The sequence below is a fragment of the Lissotriton vulgaris genome, chromosome 6 (assembly GCF_964263255.1).
Source record: "Lissotriton vulgaris chromosome 6, aLisVul1.2, whole genome shotgun sequence".
Classification (NCBI taxonomy): domain Eukaryota; kingdom Metazoa; phylum Chordata; class Amphibia; order Caudata; family Salamandridae; genus Lissotriton; species Lissotriton vulgaris.
In genome coordinates, this window is record NC_141694.1 from 811862274 (window position 1) to 811886355 (window position 24082).

At 47.5% G+C, this 24082-nt stretch overlaps 1 protein-coding gene across 1 annotated transcript; it reads right to left on the reverse strand.

The window, feature by feature from the left end:
- Positions 1 to 324: 324 nt before the first annotated feature.
- On the reverse strand, positions 325 to 2967 carry LOC147708029 (uncharacterized). The gene is given in 1 exon segment (XM_086925700.1): positions 325 to 2967. A coding segment is annotated over 1 exon segment (2643 nt).
- Between the last annotated feature and the right edge of the window lie 21115 nt (positions 2968 to 24082).

Here is a 24082-nt window from a genome sequence, read left to right on the forward strand (position 1 = left end):
AACCTAATACCTTTGCCGTTATAGATTGCTTTATGTCTCGGTTTTTTCTTTCCACTACACCGTTTCCCTCAGGATGGAAGGGACAAGAGAATCGCAATCCAATGCCCATGCTGGTCATGGCCTCCTTATAAGCTCGAGAGCTAAAAGCAGGACCCTGGTCAGAATGAAGCATGGCAATTGCGTATGTGCCGATAAAGACTCGCAAATCTTTTATAACAGTTCTGGCGTCAGCCGAGCGCTGGTGTCTACATTTATTAGTATATACAGTCTTAAAAATGTTTTTAATAGGACGCTGGATTTTACTTATAGATAGCTTTATGCTAACTATAAGACTGGCCATGGCATTACTCCGCTTGACTCGTTACTGCGGTCTCTGTCACAGTCTGGACAGTTCTTTACAAATTTGTAATGTTGTATGCTCATTCCTGGCCACCAGTACTCTGATTGTAGTTCTTTCAGAGAATTTTTCATCTGGTTGTGCCTTGCACCCAATCCCATGTGCGCGTCTGCTATTAAAAAGACTCTCCGATTCGTGTATGGAATTACCCTATCCCCCACTCCAGGGATTCGAGCAAAAGGAACGGAGTTTGCATCAATTACATATGTATAATTGAGTGGATAGTTCACGGGTAGCGCTGCACAGTTGCCTTTTGAAGACGTTTTTACCGCCAGCATGGTTTCCCCATCTATGTATTTTTCTGAACGCTTTTTTGTGGCTACGGAAGCCGGCTTAGCTGCTTCCGCTGTGGCTGTATTAGCCAATGAATTCCCTGCAATGTGAACGCCATCACGTTGATGACTCAGAGTGTGTATCACGTGAGTCTTTTGTAGTTGCTTCTGTAAAAGAACTACTTGTTTCCAAAGCACTTTATGCTTGATTGTGGCACCTGTGTCATCTTTGTAATCATTTTGAACCCAGCTCTGCACGTCATTATTGTAAGATTTCACGCAGAAAAGCGAATCGCACACTATTAGTGTCGGGAATTCACGATCGGCATTTTCAAGCGCCATCTTCAAAGATTTGATTTCAGCTCGATGAGCCGAACAGTTTCTCAATAATTCAGTTTTTGTTATTTTCGGTCTGAATTTACTGCAGAGCCAGCGACCTTTAACAATCGCGCAGGCTGCATTGTATGATTTATCATCTACATTGTAATGCTGTACAAATCTGTCTGTATAGATTATACAAGAGTACTGTTGGAGAGGCAGAATTTCGATTGGCAGAGGATATTCTTTTTCATATTTTAAATCATTCCGTTTTTTCATGTTCGGGACATAATAGTATTTCACTTTTTCTGTATCAAGAGAATTTTCCCACTGTATCCACTTTGGATCCAGTGCCACTGTTTTTAGATTTATTGGGCTGAATAGTGCCTCGAAGGCTGATTCTGCTGTGAAAACAGTTATTCCTTTGCCTTGTGCTTGTGATCTTTCTCTTGCTACAGCCGTCTGAACTGCCTTTACAGTATTTTCTGTGAGACTGAATGTTTTTTCTGCTTGTGTGTACAAATGTGATTTGTAAGCTATTGTTACCGTTTCTCCCTCATTAGAGGTCAGGTACGTGAATCAGCATCTTCCTGGGATGACCCGGATTACAAGGTTGCGTGTATTGTCACTTGTTTCTAATTTGGTTTTAGCTAACATGTCTGTTTGCAGTGATCTCAAAATTTCTGTGTGTTTTTGAGTCCAGTTGATTGGTTTGAAATCAGGTTTAATTAATTTGTAGAGAGGTTTAATCCTCTCTGCATAGTTTAGAATATAAGTTCTTCCGAAATTCAGGAAGCCTAGGATCGTTTGTAAGTTTTTCAGCGTTTTCGGTGCTTGGAGTACAGCGCATTCCTCTAAGAAGTTATCCGCTAGGCTTTTTCCTTCACTTGATAATTCGTATCCTAAAAATAGGACAGTTAGATGGGCAATTCTTGATTTTTTAAAGTTGAATTTATAATCCTCTGCTGCGAACCCAAGTATTATGGTGTTCACTCTTTTCAAGTGAGTATCCAAGTCATCGTCAGTGAGATAGATGTCATCGACATAAGATAATGCCTCATCATCATACATTTGCAGTAACTCTGTTACTCTGGCTGAGAATAGTCCCAGGCTGTTCTTGAATCCCTGTGGGAGCCTACAGAAATTCTTCTGTGACCCCATTATTGAGAAAGCGGTCAAGTACCTGCTTTCTGGTGCAATATTTTGACAAAAGAACCCATTAGATATGTCTAATGTTGTTTTGTATTTTTTGCGAACTATGTTATTCATTAGTGCCGCACTGTGCGAATTTTGTACCGCAAATGTTTTGCAACATGAGTTAAGGTGTCTGTAGTCTAAGACTAGACGATACGAATCATCTGGCTTGGAGACAGGAAACAAAGGATTGTTCATTTGAGAGGTGCATGTTTCAATTACCCCTTGGTATTCAAGTTGATCTAAAATCTCCCTGACTTGTTTTTTAGCTTCTTGCTTAATTGGATACTGGCTTTGTGCAGTAGGTTGACTTTTTAACTGGATTTTGTGAGGAGGAGAGTCCTCATCCCATCCTACATGATTCTTATATAATGCTGGTGCCTGGGCTGCTGCCCATTTCCTTGCATATATATATTTAGTGTGAATTGGAATGTGATTTGAGAAGGCAGGCATAATCATTTCTTCGCCGTGAGGGCACTCCCTGACAAACTCTGGGGGCCAATCTTTCTCAGCTAACAGGATGTCATAACCTTTTGAGAGGTTATCCCAAAATAGACCTCTTATTTTTCTAGTCTTATCTCCCTCTATACGCAGTGTTATTTCGTATATCTTATGAGGTTCGCTAACTCTGGTATTCACAGTTTCTACTTGAATGTATTCATTCGTGTCCACTGTCTCCAGATGACTCGTCAGGATCTTGCGAGCTATGCTGATTTCTGCTACACTGTCTAGCATTGTCTGTGCCCACTCTCCGTCTTTCAGCTGTGTCCTCAGTATTCTTGGCATGTTCGATTACTCTAATACTGGCTACCTTCTTTCTTGGAAATTGTAATTTTTTACTTTGAGCAGGTTCCTTGTCTTTGGACTTGGTGTGCTCTTCCCTTGGATCTGACCGTCCTCTTCTTTCCGATTTCTGCGAAAAAGATCGAGAGGGACGTGTATCAATACTTTGATATCTATCAGGCTTTTTCAAGTTATCCCTATTTCTAAGGTTATATCTTTTCTCAGAGTGCTCCCTCTGGGGAGACTGGTGTTCTCGATTCGGAGTTCTTTCCCTCCGCCGAGGAGACCTACCTCTGGACTGGAAAACTTTTTCTTTGGGAGTGGATTGTTTATTTCCATCCCAGTTCTTTTTAGGAGTGTTCAGATTATTTTTAATAAATAATTTTTCAGGATTTTCGAGTAGTTGGGGTTTTACAGGTTTCCCACCCAAACTATCTCTACCTAATTCTTCATAGCATTTTTCTATTATTCTGGCAAGCTCAATTGGTTGATCTGTTATATCTGTTTCTTTCAATTGCTGGCAGATCGCGACAGATGCTGCTTCACACTTTATGTTGGCTAGTAATATAGCCGAGACCTGCTTGAAGTCTTTCAGTAATTTCATACCAAGAGTTAAAGCAGGTTCAGGACCGTATTCACTCTGAATTTGTTTTAGCACATCCGGTATTACCGCCATGGACGGAACACCATGTGTTTTTGTGTAAATGGAAGCAAAGACTGTACCCCAAGTGTCACAGTCCTCCACTGGTGGTGCGACCCCCATTTGAAGGCAGATAGTCAGAATTCTGTGTTTCTCAATAGGGGTAGTATTCGGGAATACTGCCTCTATTTGAGTAATTTTCTGTGCTAACCAGAAAGGAATTTGTTCCCGTTTTGTGGGAGTTTTTCCAAGACATGATTGTATGTTCTGTGGTGTAATTTTATTTGTGTTCCCCTGATGAGGGGTCAGCTGTGGAATATTAACAGCTGTTTGGACTGTTGCAGTCCGCATTACATATTGGACTAACTGTCTGTGTATTTTAATTAATAATTTTAGCTGTGCTAAAAGTTCTTCTCTTGACATTTTATCAATGTCTGGATGTGGTGTGTAGCTGGCTAGAACCGGCCATGTTGCTCCTGGTCTACCTAGTGGACCGAGCCTGGTAATGTGATCATTGTGTTTTAGGGCGCCTTTAAACCAGAGCAGGTGCTCTTGGTATTTTAATGGGATTTCAATCTCCTCAAAAGGAGTATATTCTCCCGGTGGTTCCTCAATTTTGTAATAGTGGAATTCGTGTGGTGTAGCGTTTGCCGCTGGAAAGTTTATCCATGAATAGAATACCTCTGTCTGCCGATATTCGTGTGCCTCTATCACGAAAATGACTGTACCACCTTGTGATGTCAGTCCGTTTTCTATAAGTTTTAAAGTTATAGTTTTTCTTATGTTTGCCGGGATGATAATTGCATCCAGTTCGTTAATCCCTGTAACATCGGGACCCAGCTGATTCGCATCTACTGCGACTTCATTGGTTCCGTTGCTGTCGCCGTTAGTTGACATTGTTTTAATGAAAGTTTGCAGAGCAGGTTTCCAAGGAAACAAAGATTAGGTGCACAATATTTTGGAACACTGTATCCTTCAACGTTGACTGAACCAGAAACTCTACATAGGAATCTCTTCCTACTAAGTTCCGGCGGATTTTAACCTTTCACCCACTCCAGACGTCTATTGGAGTATTTACGGGAGAAAGGGTCTGTGTGAAAAAGCGCGACTGATTACTCTAACGTCTTGCGTTAGTTTTATCGCCTTACCAAACGTTGGGCGCCATGTAGTGTAGTTCCTATTTTCCCTATAGGCCCTGCGCATTGGAATAACATAACCAGCAGTGTAGACGTAGGACTGCGGTCTTCTAGGTCTCTACTGACTATGTTAGACTTAATTTAGGTTTGCGCCAGCTAGCTCAGAGGTCACTGGAAACTTTCTTGACTGAATAGGAAGTGATCAGCTTCCCTGGCTCAGACAAAAAGGGATTCAGCTTCCGACAACTGCATAAACATGATAACTTTGCTCCTCAGAATAAGAGTCAATCTCTAGAGTCGTGTGAAACAATAGAGAGCTATTTCACTCAGTCAGACGTGTGTTCTTAGTTTCACCAGGGTGCAGAGAATAGAGAGACGGGCGTTTTTCAATAAAAGATATTATTTATTGAGCAGTCTTCTTTCTCATGGAAGAGAAATGAATTGCCACAATTGCAAGACTTGTTATTATAAAAAGTGCATACAGTAAAAGGAGTATTACGAAATAATACTGTAAAAGCATTGATATGGTTTCTTAGCCATAAGATAGTTAAAATGGATAAAATATGTACATTCATATATACATTGGCTAACGGCCTCAACTGGTGCTTCTAACTACGCCTACCCCGGTGTACCTGACCTAAGCCTAATACATGGGAGGGAGTAAGTAAGTAGCAGTTTAAGTTAAGTTGGTTTTGCCAAGAGTTTGATTCAAGAATTCTCTCTAAGGGTTTAGTCAGCACCGTACCTCTGGAATAGAATGTGGGAGTTCTGGTATCTCCCTCTCAGGACTCGATATCCCAGTCACCCGCAAGGGTAGGCTGGAAACGCCGGAGTTGGATTTTCTCGGCAGGAGAAAAGACAGCGTCTTTCTCAGCGCGTCAAGGAGGAGGGGCAGCGTCCGTGGGCTTCTCGCATCTGCTGGGCTCTCTGCAAGGGGACAGCTGTTCTACTCCAGTATTCACCACCACCGTGTGTTTGCTTAAGGCAACGTTGGTATATTTATACCTGAAAGGTGCCGAGTTTGACGTAAGTTTTTGGACATAAGACGTCAATAAAGATGTCACTAAGAACTGATCGTTCTTACAGTGCTCGCAGGAGTTCTATTACTAATCAAAACAAAGCAAGCGGGGCTTTCCCAGGTTGCTGGGGGTTTGGTATGTCGAAAGAACTCGGTGTGCTATCTAGGAATCTAAGGAAGTGGCTTCTGCTGTGTCATGGATTTTCATGGACTGCAGAGGCGAGTTACTGAAATATGGTTCTGATTTTTATGCCATTTATAGGGATATGTATTGATTATAGCCGTATAGGGGCATGAGGTCACAATATTGATCGGGGTCCTAGATAAAACACATCAAGCCTGTGGCTTAAAGATTCCTACCATTTCTAATGCTGTTTCCAGTTTTATATTCCTATACTTCATGTTATGCTTTTTACCCCCATGCGATTGAGTTGATTTAGTTTATGGCTCTGATTACTTCGAGACATGTTTTACTGATGTATACTTATAAATATTAATTTGTGAGTGAGTACTTCCCGTCCCCATAAAGTTATCGTATGTGTACAAATAGTAGTCTAGCTTAGGATATTCTTATTGGAAGCCATTTTACATTTTCCAAAAGCTCTTCTGCCTCCTGCACTGTTTTCAGATTATACATTTTGTTATTAAACATTACCTTCAGTTGTGCAGGAAATTTCAACTGGACAACGGCCCCCAATTTCTTAAAATCCTCCATTTTCCTGCCCAACTCCCATTGTCGATCTAAAGTGACCCGTGAGCGGTCTGATCAGATCTCAAAGGCAACGTCTATGGGTTTCAATGATTTTCTGTTTAAGGGCAGCTGTTAATATTCTCTCTTTCACTGAAAAAGTCAGGAGATTGATTAATATCTTTTCAGGTTTTGTTCGGTTGGGGTGTCTCCTGAAGGGGTCCCTATGGATCCTTTGTATATCCCTCATTAAGTCTTCTTCTGAATCATCGATCAGAATCGATTCTTTTATGAGGGTTACTATAAAGGTTTTAAGATCCTACCCCTCCTTTCTTTCTGGTATATTCAGGAGGTGTAGATTATTACGTTGGGAGTTATTCTCCAAGGATTCCAGCCTATCTCGGAGCACAGCCTCCTCTTTCTTAAGTATTATAGTCTAGATGTAGGTAATTCCCATTCACAGACTCTTAAATACCGAATTTTACCGATTCGGTATTTAAGAGTCTGTAAATGGGAAGGGGCAGATGTAGGTAATTTTAAAATCTGAATTACCGAATCTGTAAAATTTGGTATTTACCGATTCTGTAAATACAGAATCGGTATTTCCCATTGATTCCTATGGGCTTTGAAGCCCATAGGAATCAATGGAAAATACCGATTCTGTATTTACAGAATCAGTAAATACTGAATCCTGCAAGGGTGCAGGGGGTGTCACTTTGACACCCTCTAGCACCCCAAGTACAGGCTTGTGTGCAATGTGGCACACATACATGCCCTAAGGGCATGTCTGTGTGTCACATTGCACAGGTGTGCATGCACAGATGTGCATGCACACCTGAATTCGGTATTTTACCACACAATAGGATTGTGTGGTAAAATACCGACTCTTAAGGGCCTGTGGCACTGTAAACTGTGCCACCTACATTTGTAATTACAGAATCGGTATATTTACCGATTTGGTAATTTACCGAATCGGTAATTTTACCGAATCGGTAAATATACCGATTCTGTATTTTTCAGCCCCCTACATCTGAATACCCTAATACCGGTCGGAAACGGCCGAAATCGGCCGTTTCCGACCGGTATTGGGCTCCTACATCTGGCCCTATAATATCAGCTTTAGCTGCTCCCAGATATTTTTTAAGCCCCTCCACTGAGTTCTCTAGAACCACCGTCCTAGAGTCTAAGAGGTCAAATTTTTTCTCAAGGGATTCACAAAAAAGTCTGATCTCTCCCTAATTTGACCCCGAGACAGCAAACCCTTTTCTAATGTCCGAAGACATGGTGGAAAATAATGCTTCCAAAGAGGCCACAGAGGGACATCCCTCTCTGGAATTTCCGGGATCCCCCCTATTTCTGTGCTGGTCTTAGCACTATCATTCTCACTGAAACAGAGACGTCTTAAGGTATGAGCTAATTGGGCTCTGGCTCAGGGCCCCAGCCTTTCACGGGCCCCCTGATATAGCCAGCTCTATTCTGCAGAGTCCCTGGTGATGTTGAATAATTCTTTAACAGATTACTGCAAATAGCGTTTTCTTTAATTTATTTTTAATCTGGTTAATGTGGGAGAGTCTAGTACAGACTTTTTGCAGACAAATGTGTTTATATTTCAGGCAACATTTATTTTAAAAAAGTTTCTCTGTCAGATCCAATCAAGATCTCACAAATAAAAAATGGGAGGGTGTCACAGAGATTATTTGCAGTAACATTAGTGAGCTGCTGTGTTACAATATTGAAAACACGTCACTATTCCTGAATATTAGATTAAACATATTTAGAATGTGGACTAGTGTGCCTGTGCACTGTCAGTGACCTGGCCAAAGAGGGCATGAAAGAGATGAAACTGGATCATAAATTCAAAGCTGTTCTGAACAGGGGCCCCCAAAATACGTTTGGCCCAAGGGCCCCAAAATCCTTAACCCCTCGTGTGCTTCGGACGGCCGTACGATGTCACGTGGGCATGTGCGGAGGACGGCCGGGGGCCGTCCGAACCTCGCCCACTCATTAATTCGCCCGCACCGCAGCACGCAAAGGGTTAAAATGTCCCTGAAGTGTAGTGCATAATTTGGTTGTGGTCACTTCTGTCACCTTACCTGTACGTTTTCTGACACATACTTCCCATACATCTTTTGATTCTCTTTGAAATATCTCAAAATTACACCTAAGACCAGAAATCAGGTCAGTGGAGGTATGCCTTATATGAGTTCACTCCCCAGACCACTGTGCTGCGCATTTTCAAGGCCATCTTCGTAAGGGTCGGTTGCGCATCGCTGCTATTTCTGGGTGACATTGTTGTGACTGTGAGCACACACCTCGGGGCACCCTGGCTATCAGCAGAGATGCTTCCCAAGCAGAGCCTGTTCTCCAGTGTTGAAGGTGGCAACAGCTACTGTACCTTCAGGCGACAGGTCTCAACACAGACTCATCCATTAACTCTCCAGGCTCTCAACGAGGACAATTCCTTAAATTAGCCACCAACAGGAGATGTGAAGTGTGACAGAAGTAGGTATTACAAAGGAGATGCGGCAAGTACTTGCTTAAGGGCATAAATGGGGCAATTTACAGAAAATATAATTAAATTATACAAAACAGATTCAGATATTTAATTTCCCCAAAACGGTACAAAACCTAGTCTACTCGTTTCCTTTGAAATTAAACTATCTTTGAATAAACACATAGAAATTTCGCTCCCACTTTTTGAAAAGTATCTGTGTACGAATGATACACATGCAAAAACTCCCATTTTCTCTCTCGCTCTCCTTCTCTCTCTTTCGATGTCTCTCTTTTTCTCGCTCTATGTTACTTCTGGAACAAAGATAGAAGCTGGAAAAAAGTTGGAAAACTCGGGAAAAAAATTATTTGAATAGACACCAACAAATCACTGCTGCTCCTCCGGGAAAGCAAGCAAAATAGCATTTCATATGTCTAATAACCTTCTAGAAACGAATAACACAAGTACATAGAATTTTATAAAAGTATCACAGCTTACAATGATGATTATTAGTAATATTCATGAATAACATATGCATAGCAATCGCCTTTAACACAGACAAATTTAGTATTAACTTAAGGGCATGAAAGAAGAGGAGAAATAAGAATGTCTGACATCTTTAGTAAGCACTGGTTCACTGCACTATTACAAGCTTTCCACCCTGCCAGGCGTTTTGTCTCACATAATAAAATCTGCTGCTCCTCTATGCGACAATAAAGAAAATGAGCGACCAATTTTGAGATATGTGGTGTCCCAAACTTACTGCACCATTGTGAGACTAGCACGAGCGATCGAACAGGAACAGAAGACAGTAATTAGCACACATTGTCTCGCTGTGTGATTAGAAGAGCACCTACTGGAACAAAAGAGGTTCTAAGCAAAAATATGTTAATGGTTCAGATAATTAACTGTTCAGTGCAGCAGGTACTACAGAACTATTAGGAAATGCAAATCACACTCTCTTGAATATACACCCGCACTCCCACATTTTGCTATCTTTCTTAACCAAAACAATCACCAAGCGTGGAAAGAGAAAAGGTGCCTGTTATTATGTGAAGATCAGACAATGTCAAAACATTCTTATGTCCAGGAATCGAATACTTGGAAGTACAAAGGTAAAAAAGATTCTCTAACCATGGAAAATCCCAGATTACATGAAAGCTACATATAGATTACACAATTAGCGAGAGTGATAGGGGTGAAGGAATAAAACAACAGGAAATCTGAAGGCATGTGAGTTACGTATATGTTTTCTAAACCTCTATAGAACATAGCATGCATAGAAAGCCAACAGAAAACATGGTGCCCAAAGCTGTCAATCTTGGGATGCGTATGCCTTTGTTCACATATTGAAGAGGTTTAAGAGTTTCTACCCTCTGCTCTGCTCTACTGGGTCAGATAGGAATAAATAGGAGTTATGTAACTATCCTGCATAACAAGCTTAGCATATTCATTCTGTATTGAAGAAATTCTGCATGCATAAAATTAGGAAATTTGTGATTTTTGGGACCGAAAAGTCCTCTGCTTGGTAAGAGACGTATACCACTGCCTGAGTGTCCAACTGCACTGTTGTCTGGATCCCAAATGCTGACTTTTTGGCATAGGTCAGCATGTATAATGCATGTGCATCATGCCATAGGCCTGTCTCATGGATTCCGGTCTTGCTGGACTAGGAGGGGCGCCCAAAGCGCTACCGGCATAGTGGTGGAAGGCTACCCCCTTCACCAGGAGTTAAGCAGCACAAGCGCAGGGGTGGCAGCATACCTTTTAGGGAACAGTAGTAGTGGACAGGTCTGTTTTACCTTGTGTCACTGGAGGGAGGCCTACAGGCTCACTGACCATTTTAAAAGTTCTGCTGTGGTGTGTTTAACACACTCATGACCTACCTCAGGTAGATGTGCAAGTGTGTGCATGATGGAAACATGTGCCAAGTGTATATGTGATTGCAAGAAGTACAATACACAAAGGTTGAAGTGTTGTATAGTGCGCAAATGGTAAATGTGTGTATGCTGGCAGTGTGTGTTTTTAAAATAACGCACTCTGGTATAATACAGAAGGGCTTCAGTACTGAACAGTGCAAGCAGACTGAATGTGTTTGCTGCATGTAGTTATGCTTGTGGCGGCATAATGCATGAGATAACAGTGATGTTCAGTAAGTGTGCTGTGGATGTACACTGAATGCATGTGGGCCTGCACTGGTACATGACATGGAGGACCCAGCGTTCCAGTTTGGAAAACCCTGCCCTGTGAAAACATGAGGAGAAGAGAAATCCCCTTAGACAAATGTGTGCACTGTTGCATCTCTTGTTAGATGAGAGGGACATGCACTGGAGTAAGGGAGAGCCAGGCTCTCTCTATGCAGTTCAAAGGGCTCTTCGATTCAGCGATAGTTCACAAGGAAGGGCCCTGGACAAATCTCAGGAAGAAAGAGATGGGGCTAATAAGGTAATCATAAAGAGTACGGCTGGAACACGGGTGTTAGGATTTGGGTGTATTTTATGATATGGCTTTGAGGCCTTATCAAGTACTACACTTGCATAAACTGTCCTGGGTTTAGTCAGGCTCATTTACAAACCTTAAGCTCAACCCTGGGCAGCTGTGGCTGTGGGAAGCGAGACTCAGCAAAGGAACAATGTGTAAGGCATTTAACAGTACCAAACAATAGAATAAGATAGTCACACAACAAGAAAGAGACCAAACAACAATTTTTAAAAATGGAGCATATTTTTATGAATTTGTAGAGATCTTGATGATCAAAATCCAAAAGAGGGTTCCGAAGATACAGATTTTTGAACCTATAAATACTTTTAAATGCAACCGCAAACAATATTTGGTTAACAAAAAATTTAAACTTTTGAAAAGTTTGAAAGAGTTAGTTTGTCAACTCCAGCCTGGACTGGGTGACCACACATGACAGGATGGAGGTCTAGGGGGCCAGAGAGGAAACTGTGAACAGTTACCTGAGCACCAGAGCATTTTTATGGCAAGTTCCAAGCTTTATAGGATGACTGCCTTAGAATACAATGGAGTGGTCCTGCAGCTGGGGATGCAGGATTTAGATGATCAAGCGATGTTATGGTTGAGGTATAGTTGACGGGTAGTGTCTCTGTGAGTGTCCCTCGATCCTGGGGTGATGAAGGGCAACTCTGGCTACAGCGATTTTAGTCTCTCAAAGTGCTCTAGGTTGCAGCAGCTGACCAGCCTATGCTGGGTTACTAGTCTTGTTGTACCAAAATTGGGGCAAAATAGGTGAGGGCTAGTGTCCCTTGGTATGATGAGTCAGGACTCTGATAGCACTCCAGGCAGACATGGGTACAGATTTTGGCTTTCTCAGATTTATCCTTTTATGCGACTTGTAGAGGCAAAACTTCTGTGGTGGCTACCAACTTGTCGGTTTGGGCTCTTTCAGATCTTGTGTACCTGGAGCTAGTTCCTGGAGATCAGCCACCTGATCCTTGGAGGCACTGAAGTATGTTGAACTTTTCCCTGGGTCAGGAACAGCAGGTGCAGTATTCTAGCTACACTCAACTTTTGGGACCCTTCTCAACTGCCAGGAGCATGGTAGCCCACCCTAGAGGTGTGGCTACCTGTGGGCTACATGCCTATGGGAAAGCCGCTTTGGGAACAGGTATTCCCACCCTGTCCTTGTCTCCAATTTGTCTGCAGGAACAAGCAGCATCTTGCTTGGGAGTGCTGTTGCAGGCAGCCCTTCAAATGCAGCTTCCCCTTTGAAGCTCGCCTTTTAGGCTAACACCCCAAGTAGCCGTCCTGGGTAAGAAGGTTACATCTCACTCTGTGGCAACAGCCTTTGTTCCTTAGCCTGGAAGTCATTCACATGTCTCCTCAGACGGGCAGAAAGATGTCTGCATGCTAAGGCCTTTGGGAGGGCACTGAGCTAGGTAGACACAGAGTGGCAACTTCTTAAAAGTTGCTCAACTTTAAAAGTGACATAAATCTCAACATGGGCACTGAGTCAGATTTAATGCCATGGTTAACTTGATATCTTACAGGACCCGATTAGGCAGTTCCATTCAGAAGTTAGCCAAGCTGGGGTACCAGACGGTAATCCTGTGTTAGCCAATGGTGCTACTCACTTATCTCCAGCAAAATGACAATTTATTGAGTGCTGCTGTTAAGACATATACAAAATATATGTCTTACATATAAATATACAGCCCCCTGCCTTAGGAATTCATCGGCATTCCTTAGTGGAGTATTATATATAATGTTATGGGAGTGGTGGCTTTGCCATTAGTTTTAATGACAAAGTCGAACTACCAGCACTGTGTGGATACTCTTCCTTACATGTTCTGGGTTACCATATACTAGGGACTTGTATGCAAGTCAGTACTTGCCAATTGGGTAAAGCCAATTCAATGTACTTTTATTAAGGGTTAAGAATACTGGCAGACCTCAATGCACTCTCAGAGTAAAAAAAACAGCAGCATCAGTCCAAAAATGTGGGGATAAATATGCCTAAAGAGGCATGTACTTACAGGAATAATCTTGTGGTGCACATATCACTGTGACTGATATCCAGGTGAAAACTCTGGTCACTCCCATGAATCTTGTTGTGGGTTGATGAACTTCAGAGTCCTATCTGTTGTGACAGACATACTTCAGGAGGAAAAAGAAGGGGAAAGATGTCCACTTAAAAGAACCTAAACACCCCAACATAAAACTTCAAAGAGTCCGACATTAAATTACATTTTGTGTCTGGAATAGGACTATCAGTAGGGTGTTTGAGACCTTGACTTTGTCACCTGCCAAGCAGCCAGACGGGCTGTGTCAGGAGGGGAAGCTCTTCAAGGCTTCTGCCTGTGACCAGGACTGGGGGCACAGGCTTGCCAGTCTCCCAGCTGGGTGAGGGAGCATCACCCAAGGAAACTAAGATCAACTTCATTGGAGCACCAGCACCTGCCTGCTTGCCAAGACCAGTGTGTCCTGTGAGGATGAGGAAAGTATTAGAAGGAGCAAGGTCTAGTGGGGAACCATATGGTGAGGACTTACTGTGTGAGGTGGGAGGAATACACTATTGCACTGATCAGACCATGGCCCGTGTGCTGGATTGTTTCAGCAATCCCTGTGTGGCAGGAGGGTCCGCCGTGAACTCAGCTGAGGAGCAAGGGTTGTGTGGAGGGTGCCAGGCATGCACAACCTCATGGTGGGTGGCCACATGTCTCATGGGGGGGGCAACTTTGAACTTCAAGTCGGAGAAAGCAGATCAACCTCACCCCCTGCTAAGGGAAGTGTGACTTACTGTGCGATCACCGGCGCGGGAACAACCCTGATCACTAAAACCAGCCGGTAGTGTGGCTAGGAGGAGAAACCCTGTGCCTGCCGGGTGATGCCATGTGTCACCACGCACAGCCCGACTCTGCCGATCTGGAGCAGGACTTCACTGCGCTGCTGAAGGGTTCTACACCTCTGGAGTGGGTAAGCCTTGAACAGGGTGTTTGGCCCCAGGAGACATACTGTCATCGGGGCTGCAGCACCATATACTCCTGTAACTGAACTTCCTAAAGGAGTCGGTAGGGAGAAGTTTTTGAGTATGGCCTAATAGTTTACATTCCCTGGGTGGGGTCATCAGTGGATAGTGAATAACAACGAACCTGTTGCACTAAAGTTAGTATGACAGAGAGTGGCCTGACAACTACTAGAGCCCTAACATCAAGGGGGATTGTGTTATTGCTCTCGAATGTCGTTTACCTTTGCATGTGCAGAACTAGAATTAAAAAACTTGTCTTTATCCAAAAACAAGTATTTGACAGGGCATGGATTTATTGTTCTCGCTGCTTGAATATTGAGTTGTGATTCGTATTCACTGATCTGATCATTCATTAAAATGATGATCCGTTGTCCACACCAGCCCTGAAACGAGGCCCTTAATATAAAATACCCTCATCCTATCACCTTTCCATCGACCCTTTCATCTTTACATCTACTGATCCTTTCACTCTTTCTTCATTCTCTTGTTTCACATTTGTTCACCCTTTCTTTCACCTTTCCTTCATTCCTTCCCTGTTTCAGTCTTTCCTTTCAGCAATCCTTCCTTTTCCCTTTCTCTCTACCTATCTTTATTTTCTCTACTTCTTACTATTTCTATCTTCCCTTTTTCCATTGTTGTTGCAGTATCACCCCATCAGTCCTCTTTTTCCCCATTTTTCTTGTTTTCCTGATTTCTCTTTCTCCCATGTCCACCGCTCAAATTAATTTAATATCTCCCTATACTAATTCACCACTAATCCTTTTTGGGTTCTGGAGTAGCGCACTACTCGCGGAAAAAGCACTTTGACGCCTCGTCATGGGTAGTAAGCGCTCTATAAATGCAATTACAATTCTCAGTTTCTCGGGTGGAAGTGTCAGCCCTTTGGTCAAACCTCCTACACCGTTACAGTGTTATTTATGAGCTATTTCCTGGCTGTCTCCGTATAGAATAAGCCCATAAGGAACAAGTCAGTTTTGTAGAAGACCATGGCAACCCTGCTGTAGCTGGAAAAGTGTGGGGAGGGGATGCGAGGGGCTAATCGCTTCCTTGGACACATTTAGTGGGCGGAGAATGCAGCTGCCCGAGGCCACCCGGTGGCCATCAAGAGGGCGGCACCTTAGTCGCCGGGGGGCTCCCCCCCGCCCCCTTTCCATGCAAGTACCCCCTCCTCCCTCGGGCAGGAGGGGTCCAGCAAGGAACGGGGCTGGCCCAGTGACGTTCTTCGGGGGGCGGCAGGCCGGGCGAGGGGTACTTAAGTCCCCCTCGCCATGTTCAGGCCTCTTTGCCGCCCCTCACCGCGTACAGACGGTCGATTAGGACGCACTTCTTCACCAAACGGGACCGTCGTGCTCGCGGTGAGTGCAGGCCTAGCTGGCCGGTACCCCTCCTCCGCCAACTCCCTCCTAGCGGAGGTCGATCGGGGCCAGGCGGCCTGCTTGGGAAGCAGGCCGCTGTGGAAGTGGGGGGTGCCACAATACTGAGCACCGCTCTGGGGGTTTAGCACGGGAGGGGGAGGTCGGGGGTTATGGTGGGTCCCGTGGCGGCGCCCCTACCGGGGCGGGCGAAAGCTCGACGCGGGGGACCTTGGGGCTGGGGAGGACGGACAGAAGGTCGCCGCAAGCTCTCTCCCACGTGGCTTGGCCCGCGTCCTCCCGGTAGGCCCGCACCATGCGGAGGGCGGGGGTGGAGGCCCACAACACCCGCTCTCCTACACCACCCCCCCCCCCATACCCCCTCTCTCCACGGACCACGCATGGGGGGAGTAACAGGCGTTTTGCCCCTGCCTCCCTCGCCGTCGACGCTGTCCTCGGACCATTTGGTCCAGAGGGGGAGTCCACAGGCCGCGTGTCCGGCGGCCCACAGGCCACGCGTTCAGCGGACCACAGGCCATGTCAGGGAGACACAACGGGCAGGGGGGGTGGCAGGCCGCGAGATGGCGTATCGGCCCAACATGCACCCACGTGCGGTCGGACTTGCAGTGGGGGCTCGGCTGTGAGAGGTCGGTGCCACCCGCATCCCTCCCCCCCCCCCCCCCCGCCTAGTGTGTGCCGGAATGAAGAGCTGCCGTCGGAGCGACCGCTGGCTGCGGCTCCGGGGCTGCGCCCCGCCACCTTGCTGGCAGCTGCATAGGGGCCAGGCAGAGCGCTCAGACCCCATGGCCCGGCATCTGCGCAAGTTGTGTAGGAATCCCGGGGTTGCTGGGGCTACAGGGTTGGTCCCTTGCCCCACTTGGTAAACGTCGGTTTCCGGGGCCACCGCTGCTGGCAAAGCGGTCGGCCGCGGTGCTAGAGGCCACCGGGATCTTGGGTCACATCGAGGTCCCCGTTAACTCGGGGTTACGGCTTCACTGCATCCCCCATTCTGGGGTTGCTGAGCCAGGGGCCTGGGTACAGCCCCATGCCCGGACGCAGGCGCAGGGCCTGGGGCACTGGTCACGCGGGCGGCCATAGATGTTGGAGGGCCTTGGGTCACCGACTCACCATCGGAGGCGCTAGAGCGGCCGGCGGCGTTTGTCGGACTAGCTGGTTGGCTATGCTAGGCAACCGGTACACGCCATCACCTGTCTCAGCTAGGGGGGCACGGAGCCCCAGTCTGGGCACAGAGGACAGCTCTGATGCTGGCTCTGCGGTGCGCGCTGTTACCAGGCGTAGCATGCAAGGGTACAAGGGAGCAAGCGCGCGCTCGGTATCAGCAGTCCTGCCCAGATCCTTCTTTGGGGGTGCGCCCATTAATGCCTGGAGCACCCCAAGGTCGGGCGGAGCAGGAGGGACGCGTGCAGGCCTCGGCTCATCACGAGCAGCCCCGCATTCACGGATCGGCCTCCACGAGGGCCGACGCGTTATTCACCAGTCCGTCGGTAGGAGAGGCATTTACTGCACGGACATCTACAAGGGTGGGACACAAGGATTGTTTGTATGTTCCTGGGGCGTCGCCTCGCTCGGGTCGGACGATAGCTCCCAGCTGCGGGCTGGGGGGTAGGGGAGGCCCGACAGTGTGTCAGCCCGCCAGCTCCCTCCTACTCCTTCTACGTGGCATGGCCTGCGCCTCCCGGGTGGTGGCCCCCACGGGGAGGGCGAGGGGGAGGCCATCCACTCCAGCCACCATCCACGGCGTGGGGTCTGTTCAGCTGCCCGGTACTGTGGGGGCACGGAGATGCGGCTCTCAGGTATCCGTCCATGGGTCCGAGACTGCCTCTCTTCTCCTACAGTGGACGTGCCTAAAATACCATCAGAAACGTGTGATCCTGAACAAACTGGGCACTTCTCTCAGTGACCCACTGCCTGCTTCTGAGAGGACCTCGGAGGTGACCGTGCGCCTGTAGCACCCAGCGCATCCACCCTTGCCCCCGTATCTGCTCGCTGCCCCCCTCTTGCTTGTACCAGCAGTCCTGACCCTGCGCACCGTTCCCTGTGCCTGCACCCTTCTGCCTGGTCGCGGCACCATCATCTTGCTGGCTGGATGCAGTGCCTGCACCTTGCTGCCTGGACGCGGCTCCTACACCCCGTTGTGCCAGCACCCTGTTACCTGAAGGCTGTGCCTACACGCAAGTTGCCGTATCCTTAACTTGCGCCACCCCCTGCCCCTTTAAAGATGCAGTCGGTGCTGTCCCGGCTCTGCTCCTGCTCTTGCTGGCCCTGGTACTTGGCACTGGGTTCCTTTACCAGTTTCCGGCAGCATCCACCCTGCAGCACACCTACGCGGAGCAAGCAGCGGCCCCCCAGGGCGGGGGGTTCCACAACCGCCGGGGAGTACTCGGGCCCTGCCTGCTGCAGAGTTCTTGTTCATCCAGTGCCTGCCAATGTGTAATTTCCTCGTGTGTTTAAATTAAGTAATGTGATCATGCTAAAATGAAAACGTTTCTATAACAACCTTTCGACGTGTTTTCATCCCAAATGGCAGGTACTGTTTTCCAAGTTGTGATGCACAGTGCCCCCTGCCCCTCATGCTTTGTTTTCATACTGTAGCTAATGTATTTCGCGTGCGTCCGAGCCCTGGAGCTGGTGCTGAAAACTAGGGTTCGAGCCTCGGGGTCGCGTCCACAGCCTGTGATTTGGGGCAAATCACTTAATCTCCCCGTGCCTGAATGTGTAATGTAAATACGGTGCTCAGGTAAAGCACTCCGCTTGGAGGGCGGGGGGAGGAAGCCGTCCACACCATCTACCACCCACACTGGCAGCAGCCGCGGACTTTCGGGGACCGTGCTGCCTTTACATGTTCGAACTACCTTGCTGTAACTAGTGCAGGCGTTACCATCTTTGGGTAGGAAGTGGTTGGTGTTTCTGCGGAGTGTTGGATTATGCCCTCGATGGAGGCGAAGTACACTGTGGGTATACAGTCACAGGTTTCTCCGATAAGTGATCCCGTATGTGCTCCAGTGGCGCAATCTGTTAGCGCGCAGTACCTATCCAGAAGTACTTGCAATGAGCGAAGCCGAGGCGGTGAGTTCAGGCCTCACCTCGAGCAGGATAATTTTACATTAGGGTTTGTTGGCACATGTACATTCTCAAATGGTGTTCGGGTAGCTCAGTGTTTTGTGCCCCTGCTATTTAGTGGGAAAAGAGTTGTATTACACTATCGTGAAATAGACTGTCTGGTTTTCCATGGGTGCTCTGACGGGTTGAGCAGTCGAGAAAATAGGCATGTTAGATTGTCCAGTTGCAAGCGCGTGTTCATTGAGGGTAATTTGTATTACCTCTTGCCAAAATACGGTTTGGTTAGTCTGTCTCTGTGTACACTTCGCCGCGTACACAAGAGTGCGCTAGTCAGCCCGTTTCTCACGTTTTAGAGCCTGCTGGGGCAGTATGTATTCTGAAGCTGGTAGCTGGTAAGACACATGACTGACCGTGGCCGGATAAGCAACAGCACTCAAACGGACCTGCCTGTTGGCTTACGGCTATGGCGCCTCAACTTGGGGAGCTGGGTTCCAATATCGGTCATGACGCCAATCGTCATGTGATTCTCGGCAGAGAACTTCATTGCCCCATGCCTCAGATGTTTGTGTCCCACGTTCTTCTGGAGCCATGGTGTTGGACTCGGTTTCACTATTCGGCTCTGGCCTAGGATATCATTAATAGTTATTAGCTGCTACCAATCGGGGCATGGTATGTTGGGATCGGAGGGGCTACGCACGCTGGTGGGGCGGTCCATGTGTTGCTGCCAAGTCGGGGTTAGCCAGTCTCGGAGGCCCGATTTTTGCATTTTGCGTCAGGAATGTATTCCCAGGCAGTAGGCAGTGTGGAGATCACCCGTACAGGCATTGGGAACAAACTATTCAAGAGGTAACAAACGGTACCTTTAGGGCGCTTCACAATTGGAACAGAACCATTACTTGTGAGCACAGTCCGTGAACACTTCTCAAGGGATTAGTCAAGAAATAAGTGTCAGCCTTGAGCAATATATACAAGTGGTAGCAAACGGTACATTACAGGAAGAAAGTGTCATGGGTGCAAAGTTCTAATCATATAATTGCAAGTCGAGGTTTGTGCTGAAATAAGTAGATCACTCATTCGCGGGAACTTAGGTTGCGTGACTTTGATGGCACTTGCGCAAGTGCCAGAACATATCCCTATGTAAGTGGTAGCTATCAGGGGTTACTTAGAAAAGTTAGTGGGCATATTCTATAGAGTACCAGACACGGGTAAAAGGACCATACGATCAATTCGCAGACGCTCAAATTACAAGTCCACTGCGGAATAACTGGGTGTTTTCCCTTATAAATTAACTGAGCATGTACATTTGATTATTCCCCGGACAATATCTGGTGTGCTCTTGTCGAAAGAAGTTCGTGAACCCCCTGTAACCATTAGGGTAATGGGTTTTTCCGTTAGCATTCGGGGAGTCGGGGCTATTGCAGGCATCTCCCGTGCTGGGACAGTATAGGTTCTTTGTACAGGACCTGGTGCGCAAGTAAGTGACCAGGATCTGCGAGCGAGTTAGCATGTCGCTTTCTTGTATATGCTGGTTACGGGCTGTTTTCATGGATCTTCTCTCTATTCCAGAACGCACAGTCTTCGTCTTGATGGTCAATCCCTCGCCTTGCTGGATGACCTGCTGGGCGCGGAGCACGAGCTAGGGAAGACTACACTGGGGAGTGAGTGGGTTGCTGGGCCAGCACGTTAAAGATTTAGGGTAACTGTTTTCCAATTGCAGGACAATGGGAACAAGTACACAGGCTCCACCCGTAGCATACAGTTAGGGCCTTAAAAATTTGAGAATAAAAGGGTGTGCTTGTTGCAGTTAAGTATTGGGGTTTAGTGCCTCTGACAGGTACTTAAATTTAAACTCAGAGATACATGGGCTTGTGATCTCATGCACAGGTGACTGGCAGGCGATGTTTATGTATCCACTGACAGGGCTCGCAGGAGGGCATCACTTGAATAGCGTAACTGGTGGAATTGTCTATGAAGCTATTCTGGGTTTTGAGCAACCATTGTGGAACCCTTTTCACTTGATGTACAATAATACACTGGTACTCACTAAAGTATAACTATGTTATGCTTCCTGTCATAGCAAGTCACCTCCGCCAAAGAGGGGGGGTGCCCTTACTAAGTTCCTCGCCACTTGGTCACGGGGTACTCACTGGTCATACTGGTAGATGTATAACCCAGCTAGGTGAGAAAGTTTTGGCTGGACTGCTCATGGTGGAGACGGCCCGTCGATGCTACTTTCTACAACAAGATAACAGGGCTTTTGAGCCAGGGTGGGGGTTGCTGGGACACTGCACCATCCCTTTATGGTCGCTAAGTAGCATTGCTGGGCTGTCGGATATGTCCACTACAACAGGCACGGAGTAAGTCAAGACCATGGGTGACCTTTGCCGTTGGAGATAGCGTGTTTTGATTGCTGGGGCCCAGGATAATTCGACTCTTGCTGGCGCGTTTCTGGCCAGATAGGGTATGTCTAGGCAGGAGGACCTGCATTTCTCTTGGCAGGAGTTGCTGGTAGGGCCCGGAGGTGGGCAAGTAGCAACAAGAGTCTATTGAACGGCGAGGGTTTTACACGTGGTTGAGGGCCCTCCGTTAGGTACTCTGGTGAGCGTTCGAGCAGAGACAGTGTCTATATGGTTGTTCAGGTTGAACCCGTGAAGCTCTAAGAAATTGGTGGCCAGTTCATGATGGACTATGCAAGAAAGCTTTATTGTGGCCTCTTAAGCTTGTGCAACTAAGCAGCATTGACCATGTCAACAGATGGGCTGTTGGAAGTGTAGTGCTCCTTTTGTAAGAAATTTAGGGAGGCTATGGCGTAGCAGCTTTTACCAGGCAATGTTCAGCACATCACCTGAATAGATGAGTAGCCCTACATTTTTGATGGGCCTGCATGAGCCACACAGATAACCCATACTTCCTGGCCCACGCCGAGACACTCACTTAGTTGTACCACAGCATTGCCAGTTTGCGATTCTCCGGCTAATTGGCACTTTGTGGATGCATTGTCTATTTGCTCAGAATTTTGGGCCTGCATTAGCCACACATACCTCCTCCAGTCTGATCCCACGAAGACCTATCAGCTCTGACCCCACTGTGGTTCAAGCTGATACCTTTTAGCCTCCACTTGTTCATTTCGGGGGACACTTGGTGGTCCACATGCGGCCAAGTTGGCGATTGCTTTAGCTGTTTTACGTGTCCGCAAGGGGCAGGCAATTTCCACAGTCTAAAGTTTCACAACAGGGGTTGTCTTGCAGTGGAGGGCCCTTGGCTAGGTGCTTGGGTAAGCGTTCTACCCAGACCGTATCTATTGAGTTGTTTTCAGGTACGAAAGTTGGGATTCCTCGTGCAGCGTTCACTTACCAGAGAGTTCGAGGAGGAAGTATTTGTTCCCCTAGTTGCACAGCATGTATATACAGTTGTATAGGCTGCCTGTTAAGCACATCATAGGGGCCAACTAAGGCCAAGTACAGGGGGACGACTTGCGCAAATGTCAAACCTCGCCAGGTCATGGGTAGCCGTCTTTAGCTAGAGCCTGTGGGGGTGATAGTGTTCGATTCCCAGTCTGGGGGTTTTGGGCCAGTTTTCCTTTGCCATGCGGTGCGGGGGCAGCGGGCTCTAGGTGCCTCTGAAGATCAGGCAAGGGTCCATCTCTATAGGCAAGGCGCTAGTCAGGGGAGGCGCTGGAGCCAACACGCAGGAGGTCCTGTGCTGTGTATAATTAAAGGGGCAGAGACACAAAACTTGGTAGCCCGACACCGTTCCGGTGGAAGTATCAAGGCTCACACAGGTGGTTAGCAGGGACCGGGATTCTGTGTCCGGTCTTAGGGTCAGCAAGCAGGGTAGACCGCACCAGTTGGCCCTTCATGGAGGTTTTCAGTACCATCCACAGGCAACACACTCTCTTTCCCTCCACCTTGTTGTGACACGATGCTGTGTCGCCGGGGAGCTATGGAGAAGTATTGTTTATTTGTCTGGGCTCTGGGGCTAGCATGCACCCTAGAGGTAGAACACAAGGAGAATGGGCCACACGTTGGTAACAGGTGAGCTCTGTGGTCCGATTTCTTATCCCGAGCTCCCGTGGCATGATGCCCTGTTTGGGACAGCGAGGCAGCTGGCTCGCATGCGGTGTGCTGCGCCATGCGTAACTATTTTGAGCAGAGATTTGGCCTTGTACATATGTGCTACAAGCCAAACTCCCTGGGTGTTGCTGGACTTACAAAAGTTATTGGGGTCTTTTGTGTTGACAGGTTCGAGAGTTTGGGTTCTGGGCCATTCAACCGTCGCAAGGTTAGGCGATGGGCAGCCACCAGGAACTGGATGCGGGGTTTCTCTAACACGGAGTGTCTATGGTTAGGTTTCCCGGGCATGCGCTGGAGTGGCCTCTTGTCCAGACTCAGGCACTCCCTTGCGACAGGTGGCGCTCCGCCGCATCACTTGGTCATTCACCTGGGGGGCAACGACATCATCAACATGGGAAGGTCCGCGCTGCTGCATAAAATGAAGGCGGACCTGGTGGAGGTTTGCAGAATGGTGGGGAGCTGTGAGGTCTGGTGGTCCGAATTGCTCCCACGCAGAGTTTGGCGAGGCACTAGGTCAGGCGAAGCCATAGAAAAGTCTAGGAGGAGGGTAAACCGCGACATGCGCAAGTTTACTTCGCAGAGAGGCATTGGTTTCATCCGCCATGAGATGATTCAGGACAAGATAAAAGGTTACTTTGAGATGGTTGGCGTGCATCTCAATCCAGTGGGCTTGGACCTTTTCCTCCTAGATTTGTACGATGCTTTGCAGGAGAGAGGCTGCAGGTAGGAAGGAGCATAGTGGATGGGGGGCCCGGGCGGCGGCGGCGGCGGTGGCCGCCGGTCGGGCTGTGGCGGAGTTACAGGGTGATCCGGAAGCAGAGAGGTGCAGCGTTGTACCTCAGCAGGCACATAGGGGTGCCAGAGCCTAACACCTGGACTTCATGGGAGGTCCGGGTACACGTGTCGGCGCCTCAGTAGTCCTTCGGGCGGTTGTGGGCCTGTACAACCGGGGGTTGCCTAGTTGCGCTCCGCCCCTCGGGGCGTGAGTATAGTTAATTAACATATGGGGCAGCACACAGGTGGTACACACTGTGCTGCCCGGCTCATCAGGCGGGCAGGTGGCGAGAATGCGGCCTGCCCTTGGATCGCCCGTAAGATAACCCATCTTGATTACATATGTTGTATGTAATAAATCCTGCAGCATTTTCTTT